Source organism: Lactuca serriola, chromosome 9 (genome assembly GCF_051521515.1).
Source record: "Lactuca serriola cultivar US96UC23 chromosome 9, Lser_US96UC23_V15, whole genome shotgun sequence".
NCBI classification, from domain to species: Eukaryota; Viridiplantae; Streptophyta; class Magnoliopsida; order Asterales; family Asteraceae; genus Lactuca; species Lactuca serriola.
In genome coordinates, this window is record NC_136416.1 from 26,734,101 (window position 1) to 26,745,284 (window position 11,184).

At 40.5% G+C, this 11,184-nt stretch overlaps 1 protein-coding gene across 1 annotated transcript; it reads left to right on the top strand.

Annotated features, from left to right (window-relative positions):
* Positions 1-7,179: 7,179 nt before the first annotated feature.
* On the top strand, positions 7,180-9,042 carry LOC145074669 (dof zinc finger protein DOF3.6-like). Its single transcript, XM_079021001.1, has 2 exons — positions 7,180-7,486; positions 7,707-9,042. The coding sequence occupies exons 1-2, from the start codon at positions 7,433-7,435 to the stop codon at positions 8,667-8,669; spliced, it is 1,017 nt and encodes a 338-aa protein (XP_078877127.1). The 5' UTR covers positions 7,180-7,432; the 3' UTR covers positions 8,670-9,042.
* The last annotated feature ends 2,142 nt before the right edge of the window (positions 9,043-11,184 follow it).

The window sequence follows — 11,184 nt, forward strand, 5'->3', positions numbered from 1 at the left end:
CCTCTGTCTCATGTTTAGGTTGGGTTGATCCATGAGATACTTTAGGCTCTTGTGGTCCATGTATATGTTACACCGAACCCCGTACAAATAGTGGTGTCAGATCTTGAGGGCGAACACCACCGCCCCCAGCTCTAGATAGTGGGTGGGATATCTCGTCTCATGAGGCTTCAACTGCCTCAATGCGTATGCTATCACGTGCCCCCTCTGCATCAGCACTGCACCCATCCCTAAAATAGACACATCACAATAGACTACGAAGTCCTCCACTCCCTCTGGAAGGGCTGACACCGGAGCTTCGCACAATCTTAGGCGAAGAGTCTCGAATGGTGTCTGCTGCTTAGGCCCCCAAACAAAATTTACACCCTTCCGAGTCGATGAACATGATCACTGACTGGTCCAACATAGGCCTGCACACCCGGTTCATGAGATCCATGAACATTGTCGGTGCGTCGGTAGCCCAAAAGGCATCACCATGAACTTGTAATGCCCATAACGAGTTATAAAGATCGTCTTCTGAATATCTTCCTCGCATACTCTCATCTGGTGATATCCCGATCTTAAATCAATCTTGGAAAACCAAGATGCCCCCTGCAACTGATCGAACAAATCGTCGATCCTTGGAAGTGGATAACGGTTCTTGACCGTTAGCTTGTTCAACTCCTGGTAATCAATGCACATCCGGTGTGATCCATCCTTTTTCTTGAAAAAAAGGATCGGCGCTCCCTACGGTGAGCTACTCGGCCTGATAAATCCCTTCCCCAGCAGCTCCTAGAGCTGTGAGGATAACTCCTACACCTCTGGGGGCGCAAGGCGATAAGGTGTCTTGGCGATAGGCGCCGCTTCCCGGAACCAAATCAATCCAGAACTCCACTTGCCTCTCGGGAGGCACACCCAGTAACTCCTCGGGAAAAACATCCAGAAACTCACTCACTATCGGAACCTCGGCAATAGAACTCGGTCTCTCCGTAGCAACCCGCGTATCCATCACATACGCTAAAAAATCCATACAACCCTGTTGTAAACTCTACCTCGCCCTGGCAGCAGAGTAGAAAGCTAACCTAGATCTGGTACCCTCGCCATAAACTATAAGCACTCCCCCACTGGGGTTTCGTATAGTCACCAACTGACGCTCGCAGTCGATCACTGCTCCAAATGGGCTCAACCAATCCATGCCCACGATGACACAGACATCACCCATCACAATCTGTATCAGATCAATCGGAAACTCGACACCAAAGATCTCCAACACACATCCTCGAAATACATCAATAGCAAAAACCGCTTGCTCTTCCGCTATAGAAACCCTCATAGGTCGACTCAACGTCTCACGTTGGACACAAATGTGATGACTAAAAGCTAAGGGCACAAAGGATCGACTCACACCTGAGTCAAATAACACCAAAGAAGGTATAGAACTCATAAGAAATGTACCTAAATACAATACAGAATAAGCACAATAAATATCAAAAAATAAATAAATAAGGAAATACGTACCAGCCACGACATCAGGTGCTGTGGGGACCTCCTCCGCTGTCAGCTGAAAAGCTCTCCCACGAGCCCTCGGAACCTCGGCCTTCACCGGCCGATAATCAGTAGCACGCAAAGCAGTAGGAGTGGAACCCTGGGCTGATCCTGAACGATCTGGGGTCACTCGGCCTTCCGATGGCCGGTCAGACTGTAGTGAAAACAGACTACAAATCCCTTGGGGAATCCTTCGCCATATGCCCCTCCTTGCCGCATTTGTAGCAAATCCCTGTCCAGCAAGATCCCTCATGACTCTTGTCGCACTAGCTATAAGTGCGGCCCTTCTGGCCTCCAGATCTCGAATCAGCGGGCTTAGCCCGCCTTGCTACCAGCTGAGACTGTGTCGGCCTTTGGTCTCTCCCCTGAGACTCTACTTCCTCCCTGGCCTGAATCTCCAGCTAGATCTCCCTCATCTTGACATTTTTCTGAAGATCAGAAAATGTTCGATAAGACGAGTTCGCAACGAACTCTCGAATATCCTTCCTCAGAATGCTCAAATACCAGCTCATGCACGCCTGCTCAGTCAACACATGCTCAGGGCAGAACAGTGCCCTCTCGTGAAACATCTGTGTAACCTCAGTCACCAACTCTGTCTTCTACTTGAGAGATAGAAAGTCCTGGGCCAACTGTTCCCTCTCCATTGGGGGAACATACTCATCTCAGAATATCATAGTAAACCTCTCCCAAGACATCGCAGTGTGCTCTGCACGAGTAAAACTGGCCGTTACAAACTTCCACCAGTCCTTCGCTCCCAAGCGAAGCTGGTTCAACGCGAACCGTACCCTCAAGTTCTCTGGACATGAACAAGTGTAGAAACACCCCTCGATATCAGAGATCCATCTCATCGCAACAATCGGATCATGTGTTCCATCAAACTCTGGTGGCTTTGTGTTGCTGAACTCCCGGTACAGCAATGAGTCACCTCCCTGTGGCCTGGCTGCAACGACAGTTGCGGTGGCTGCAGTAGCAGCCACCTCAGAAACTGCAGCATATCGCTTGTCAAATGTCTCGATCAAAGTGGACTTAATAGACCCAAACATCTCTGGAATAGCCTCTCGTATGGCTGCGGCCACCTCATCGTGAATCATCCTGCGAATCTCATCATCGCTAACTCCACTGCTCTCTGGGGTGTGGCGTGTACCTACCAAGATGTCTCTGAAACACAACACAAAATCATCAGAGACTCGCTTGAGCATGCTCACACTCGACTACTCATCCCCACTTGCTCCTTAGCATCCTAAGGATTCTTACTTGGATTGCGTACAGACCGAGTGCTTTCAGTAGTACGGGCCCAATACTACCTTCCACACCCCACCTATAGTCACCCCAAGTCCTCCTCCTAGGATTCTAATTCACAAATACTCTATATCTCATGAATCACAGACTACTCTCTCAGAAGACCCCTCTCAAGCTCATCTAAGTATCTCTTCCTAGATTATCTCCCGACTCAGAACTCAGAACATACTTAAGCAAATAACAGATAATACTGATCAAAAGCATCTCCTAGGCTAAGGCATCACAAATCAGGCAACTCTAGCCCTAGAATAGGAAATACCTAGCCTACTCTCTAGCATGCAATTCTAATAAAATATCTCATACATATCTCATAACACAAAAGTAAGGGTATTTTGGGAAATCAGCGTTCGGGCTCTAGCTGATTGTACACACCGCTCCAACTCGTTTTCTTTTAAAACTCTTTCTCATTTTAGAAAAATCATTTCTTTTGAAAATTTTTCTCAAATCCTCAGTTTGAGTCCAAACACACCTGGAGGTGCATCCGAATCCCTCAAACCAAGGCTCTGATACCAACTTGTAACAACGTAAATTTTCAAACCAAATTTTTCAATTTAAAAACACATTTATTCCAATAACAAAATCAATAAATTTCACAATGTCAAATCATCAAAACTCATATCCAAAAACTATATATATAAAACTCCAGGATCCTCTCAATCATAACTCAATCTCTGATGTGTGTACAATCAAGTCGGTGCCTTCCCGTGATCCTTAGAGGTACCTGAAACACATAACACATAACACGGTAAGTACAAAGCTTAGTGAGTTCCCCAAAATACCATACACAGCTCAATAGCCACTTTAGGCTATAACTCAATAAGACCCTCCAGTCAATGTGTCTCAGTGGGACCCTCCGACCCCAACTCAATAAGCTCATAAAAATAATACTCAGCATAAATCACAAAGACATAATGCAAAATATTAAGATACACAGGTAAGCACAATAAACATCCCAGTCACACAAAGATACCACTCATGGTAAGTATAGTGAGAAGACTCACCTCGTAAGCTACCAAGTAAAAGTCTCGTACTCGGAAATCTCGAACTAGCCTTCGCCTAACACATTTGATAATTGTCTCTAATTAATACTCTATTCATACTCAAATACACCAAAGGTTGTTCCCTCTTTCTCTCTAACTCTTGGAATGGGTAAAAGACCATTTTACCCCTCCATGGTCTCCATTACTTATGTTGACCAAACCCTAAAGTCAACAGAAGTCAAACTCGAGTCAACAGTCCAGGTTTGACCTGACTCGCCGAGTGCACTCATGTGACTCGTCGAGTCCACTCGTTCCTCATAAGTCTCATGAAGGTCTAGCTCGCCGAGTTAACCCCTAACTCGTCGAGCTATCGCATGGTCCAGTTCATCGGGACAAACCCTATCCGACTCGTCGAGTCAGCTCATGGACTCGGCAAGTCTCTTCGATCTGATTTCTCATTCAGAAGTTTTAAGGAAGATCTATCACTCCAAACACTAGATCTACCATCCTAAGGCTCGATTGTCACGTAAAGCTTCGATCTTTATGCTCATGCATGGTGGTTTTGCTCTCATCTACCAATACATTCTCTCACGAGATGTTAAACACCATACTCCTCATATGGATGAATAAAGTTGGGACCTTTAGGCTCTAGGGACCTCACAAGGTCCAGATCTGAGGTTTAAACCTCTGATAACTTAGTAATCTCTAAGTCCCAAAATAAAATGTGATGAAAACCCTAATTTCTCAACTCATGAGATCTAACCAAATAAAGGGGAAAGATTCAAGCTTTTTACCTTCCTCTTGAAGCTCTGGACGAAATGGCCTGAATCCCAAAAACTCCTTCTTTTTCCTTGTTGATTAAACTCCTCTTCCTCCTCAAAGATGCACTAAAATCCTTCAAGGTTAGCTTGGAGACTCTCTTAGCTCACTACACTCGATTAGGTTTTCACACAGAAAGGTTAAGCAGCTGATGAGCCGCAAATGAGGCTATAAGTGCCCTTAGATAGGCCCTAAACCCAGGGATTTAGGGTTTCACTTCCCAGCGTCTACTCGGCGAGTCGACTCTCTGACTCGTCGAGTAGATCATTAATCCCACGTGGCACAACGCGACTCTACTCAACGAGTTGTAGCACCAACTCGTCGAGTTGCTCGATAGTCCTTAAACATAAATAAATAAACAATATACCTGGAAGTCCGAATGTTACAATATGAAAGCATGAATCCTTACAAATTGTCAAAAAAAATGATCTTAAAGATGGGTAGGTGTTGTTTGCTTAATCCTTGCACCAAATCCTCTTATCCTTCCTTAAAAGTGCACTACAACACCAAAGGTAAGCTCAAATATGATAGAGAGATAGAAAGATATATATATATATATATATATATATATATATATATATATATATATATATATATATAGAGAGAGAGAGAGAGAGAGGGTTAAGTTTTATTCAAGGCTCTTGGAGGTGATGGAGGGTGATGGTAGAGGAAACCCTAGCCATCACTTCCCTTAAATAGGGCCTTAAGCATGAAATTAGGGTTTGCCCAAAAATAGACGTCATGTCGTGGCCAATATATTGCCACGTCATGGCGGCCAATTTGGGATACGAGATTAAGCTGCCATACCACATCGTGGGGACACATTCGCCACTTTGTAGCCAACACAAAACTCCAAAAATTACTTTAATCTCCATACCTCGAGGATTCGTACACATTAGGGAAGGATAACTAAACAGACCTTGAAAGGAGTATGGATACCTTCCTAAAGAAACACGTTTTAAATGCGTGAGGGTGGTAGATACCATAAGAACTATTTGGTTAAGCATGCCCAAGTGGGAAGATGGGTGACTTTAGTGAGAAGTTTTCCTATAAGGTGACCCAAAGCGGATAATATTATGATATGTGCCAAAGGGGTTGTCACCAATGGTATCAGAGCTAGAGAATAAGTCGGTGTGCTCCACAAGGATGTCGAACCCTATAAAGGGGGTGAAGGTTGGTGGCTATATGTACCTGATCCCACATCGGCTAAGAACGAGAATGTAGCATTTCTTGAAAGGGGTGTGAATATACTCCATGTCACAATACATTTAAATCCATGAAGGCAGCAAATACCATACAAACTTTATGGTTAAGTGTGCCTGAGTGGGAGGATGGGTGACAATGCAGGGATGTTTTTCGGTTAGATGACCCAAAGCAGAAAATCTTGTGATATGTGCCAAAGGGGTTGTTACTGAATTTGGTAAGGAGCATCACCTCTATGGGGTTTTTTGAGCTAAAACTCCATTTTTCGAGTCATCCATATGGTAATTGATGTTAAATTCATCACCTTGATGCATGTTTTCCTAGTCATCATCATCGGTAAGAAAGAAAAAGTTTCTATATAAGTAAAAATGAAAATTGAAACCGTCATTTCTTCAAGCACTTGTATCCCATATGGTTCCAAGATACAATAATACAAGTTTAAGATGGCTAGACCATGTTTTTTAGAGAGAGAGAAAAAAAAAACTTATGCTCCATTTCTACTACTATTAAGAAAAAGTAGTCAAATCTCATATTATGATAAGAACCGTAAATAAACAATGTAATTACCTCACGCATAGCAACATTGTTGTTACATGGTGTCATTTTGGTGTTGGTTAGTTTTGTCTTCTAATGATGGCGATGGATAAAACCAGCCACGGGTTCAAATTGTTTAAAAAGTGTAGAAGCATAATATGGAAGAAATTGAGATCATAAACTAACCTTTAAGTAGAAAGTAATGCTCATTGAGGCATCATGGGATGTCATATTGACATTCAATGAATATAAAATTTAATGGTCATTGAATTTTTCTGTAGAAAAAATGAAACTTTTTAATTGTTAAAAATATGTTTAATTGAATTTTATAGAGTATAATGCATTGTAGATAAAAATTGATAAGTTATATGAAAAACTAGAATTATTATATAACAAGCTATTAAGCTCTAATGAGTCTAATGAGTTTAATACATGATAAATGCCCTAATTATAACTTAGAAAAAAACTAATTAATTAAACATCATTTTATGGAGTTGTACACTTGTTTACTTAGCCTTGATGAAAATCTGAAGTGGACTCCTCCATATTTCTGGTTTATGATATTATAATTACGTAAGAACCTTTATCCCCACCATCATGCCACCTTATATTGCATAGAAGACAATGATATTTCACACATACACACTTTTAGATGCATATATGTATACATGCATCCCTCTCTCAAACTATTTTATGCATGTACATATAGATACACATGTATATATAGTATATATGTATATATGCATGGAGGGGTCAGATGTCTCTTTTTTACCCGAGCACTAAGTGTGTCACAGAGTGTCACTCTGAGAAAGCTTAAAGGCTAAGAAACTTCGTCCACTCACTCCCAAAAACCCTAATCATAATAATAAATACAAAAAGAGATGCAAAACTGTGAATAAAATAAAAGGAAATTTAAGCAAAACAAAAGCCTCTTCTTTTTATCCTTCCTCTCCTTCCCATTAATTTCTCTTTTCTCTGTGTTTTATTCTCTTGTTTTTGATTCCCCACCCCCATATATTTCCAAAAAAACCCTTGAAACCTTTCTAAAAGAGAAAAAGAGAGCTCGAATTTAAATCATGGTTTTCTCATCTGTTCCACCCTATCTTGATCACCACAATTGGCATCATCAGGTATGATCTTTAGGACTTCTCCCTTTGATACATGATCAATCTCTTTTATATTAATTACTTCTTCGATTCATCCAATCAAAAATAAAAGGAATTCAAGTGCTTTTTATGTAAAAAAAAGATGATATATGCTCATTCATATTCCTCTTCAAATCTCTTGTTGAATATACCATGATCCTTTCTTTGTTTGGTTTTCATTCTATTTTCGGTGGTTTTTTCACAGCTTCAGCAATCAAACAATCATGGAAGTGGAGGTGTCGGCGGTGGTGTTAGTGAAAACCCTAATCTTCCACCTCCACCGCCGCCTTCACAACCTTGTGGTGGTGGAGGTGGAGGTGGAGAAGGATTGACCAGACCAGGATCTATGGTTGATCGAGCTAGGTTAGCCAAGCTACCCTTGCCAGAGCCAGGTCTAAACTGCCCACGTTGTGATTCCACCAACACCAAATTTTGCTACTTCAACAACTATAGCCTCACTCAGCCTCGACACTTTTGCAAGACGTGCAGGCGTTACTGGACTAGAGGTGGTGCTTTAAGAAATGTTCCTGTTGGTGGTGGTTGTAGGAGAAACAAAAGAAGTAGCAAAAGCAGAAGCTCCAAATCCCCAAGCCAATCAGGCGCGCCTAAATCCCTAAGTGTAAGTCCTCCACGAAGTAGCTCAGAGAATATGACAAGTAGTAGTCAACTCCATCATCCACCTTCACTTCACTTGCCCTTCATGAGTTCTCTTAGTCAATATGGAGGTGCTGCTGGCAATCTTAGCTCCAGTATTGGTGGATTTCAGCCTCCAAGTGAAATCGGAAATTTTCAAATAGGAACTGGTAGTAGCAATCATTTCAACAACATTCTATCAATTGGAGGGAATGAGAATTGGAGACTGCCTAATTTCTTGCCTGGATTTGAGGTAACCAACAATTCTAGTCTATTTAACTATCAAAATGAAGGTGTCATCGAAGCACAATCATCTTCAATGGTTGGAGGAGACATAAGTTTAAAGAATTCCAGGATCGATACTAATTCTCAGCAGATTGATCCCCCGGTGAAGGTAGAAGACAATCGAGGCTTAAATTTATCAAGGCAGTTTTTGGGTATGTTGGAAAATGCCAACCAACAATCATGGGCTGGAAATTCCTGGGCAGAATTTTCTGGTGTCAGCACGACTACTCCCACTACACATTTCCTATGATATATCTTGGGGTAATTAGGGGATCGATATGCATATTCAGGATGATTCAGTTAAACGTACGTTGCATGTTATAAAGTAATTTAACTTGGATTTCAAAACCTAGCTAATTCGAAGCTTGAGTGTAATATGGTTGATCAATTAAGATTCCACATTTCAACGTTAATTAATTAGCCGCTGAAGAACTGGAGGAGAATCAATGGTAGGTATACATTATATGTTAAGTTTAATGTACGTGATGGTATGGTGTTGGTTAATTCTATTAATGTGTATGAGAGGTAATTCCATGTACTTGCCAAGTGTTTCACCATTAATGTGTACAATTGTGTGCTATATTATGTTGATTATGCTATATATAACTAGTGATGTTGATCCAGATTTTTCCATGGACATATATATGCATTACTCTTATAAACACATGTTAGCGAAGTGACGATCTTTATGTTCAATATAAATAACGTAAAAGAAAGAAGTCAGCTTAATTATAACACACTTATTTCACTAAATTTAACTAAACCCTGGTTATCTAATATATAATAATTTTATTTTTCTTGCAAGTTCTTTTGGAGTGGGGCATTTATTATGGCTGAAGTCAGTGAAACATTCTCTTTAAAAAAATAATTAAGTGGCATAAATATGGGGACTAATTGGTCAAGAAGATATATATATGTAAGAGGTTAAAAATTAGGAGCAACAGTAAGACCATGTTGTATATATAATTCCTTAAAAATTATAAACCACTACAAAAGAGATACAAATAATATTACAGCCTTATATATTAATCTCTATATATGTTCAAGAGAAAGAGAGGTTAATGATGAGTGATCATAATGAGGTTAAAAACAAAACACATGGTTTTCTTTGCATCTTGAGTGCCTTCTTTCTCATCTCATCCGTGTGTTGAAAAAGTAAAAGAGTGTGTAGTTTGAACGAAAATCTTCCACCATCATAATTACGAAACTAAAGTGAAGGGCGGGTAATTTATGAAATAAATAAAATGGGAAAAAGAAAAGAAATGTGTTATGCAAGAGTGATTTTTGCAGTCTAAAAAGAAAGGAATCTGGCAAGCTTAGATTTTTGCTTTATTGAAAGCACCAACAAGCCACACAACACCCCTCGCCCAATAAAGTGTTATATACCCAAGCACCATCTCTCCGACCCCTTAATTAACCAGTAGAGAGAGAAACACATTTGAGTTGGCATAACATCATTCGATTAGTTGCTTCGTATCTGTCTAGGTATCATCAATTCTTCCGTCTTGATGTTATCAACTCTTTTAAACTTACGTACGTATATTAATCAAAAAAACCTAAAATATATTTGTCTCAACCGTCCTCTAGTACATACTAGGGAGAGAGAGAGAGAGAGAGAGAGAGAGAGAGAGAGAGAGAGAGAGAGAGAGAGAGAGAGAGAGAGAGAGAGAGAGAGAGAGAGAGAGAGAGAGAGAGAGAGAGAGAGAGAGGAAAGTAGAGAGAGAGAGAGAGAGATAAAAAGAAAAGGTGGCTGGATGACTGGTTGATTCTGGCTCGGAAATCCATGGAGTGGTTTGGTTTTGGTTTGGTTGATCTGACTGTATATGGTTAACATGGTTTTAAGTACATTTAGATCATGTAAGAATTTCTCGACACACGAGAAAGTTGGATCCTTTGATTTCTATATATATCTCACTTTGCTTTTGTTTATTAGCGACAAAGATTCAAATTAGCTTTATCATTTTGCCATCTTTATACTACATATTCTACTTATAACTTGATTAATATGTTGTTTATGTGGCTCTGCAGCTTTTTTAGCATTAGTAAAACAGTTCAAATTATGAATCTTGCTTTTTTTGTTTAGCAGATCTTAGAATCAAATACATGAGTTAACAATGGCAATTTTAACACCTCAGAAGTAGCTGGTTTCGTTTCTCAAATCCATATAATTTGTTTAGCAGCATAATGATAATTAAGAAGACCCGTTTGACTTACTAGTTTTAGGGTTTTCATGTACTTAATTCTATGCAAGTGCATTCTACCCCAAAGCATATACGATACTACCTTTTGCATCTAAAATGAGAACAATGGGGGTGTAATCCACTACATGAAGAAAAACGCTCATTCTGAATGCAAACACCATTGCTTTTGTTTTTTTCAAGACATACAAGGTTGCTAGCTTGCTGTTCAAAACGCAATAACAGTTCAGAGAAACAGTTTAGCTTATGGGCTCAATGGAGTTCCAGATATGTGGCTCGATCTAGTGATCTTATAAATTAGGCTTCGATCTAGTGATCTTATAAATTAGGTTGGAGGGAGTGGTGTCACACTCCCTCATTTTACCACGCCCCCTTACCACACTCAAGGAGTGGTATACCATAGAGAGAGGAAAGAGAAAGAAGAGAGAGATAGAGAGAAGGAGATAGAGAGAGAGAGAGAGAGAGAGAAAGAAGCGCTCCCAAGAATGGCCGCACTCCCAAACTGCACTCCCCAAACAGCATAGAGGGGGCGGTGTTTCTTATGCCACATAGACGCCATGTCATCCC

Coding starts and splice junctions, on each gene's coding strand:
- LOC145074669 (XM_079021001.1), top strand. CDS start 7,433: ATGGTTTTCTCATCTGTTCCACCCTATCTTGATCACCACAATTGGCAT. Junction 7,487..7,706: donor ACCACAATTGGCATCATCAG/GTATGATCTTTA, acceptor GTTTTTTCACAG/CTTCAGCAATCAAACAATCA.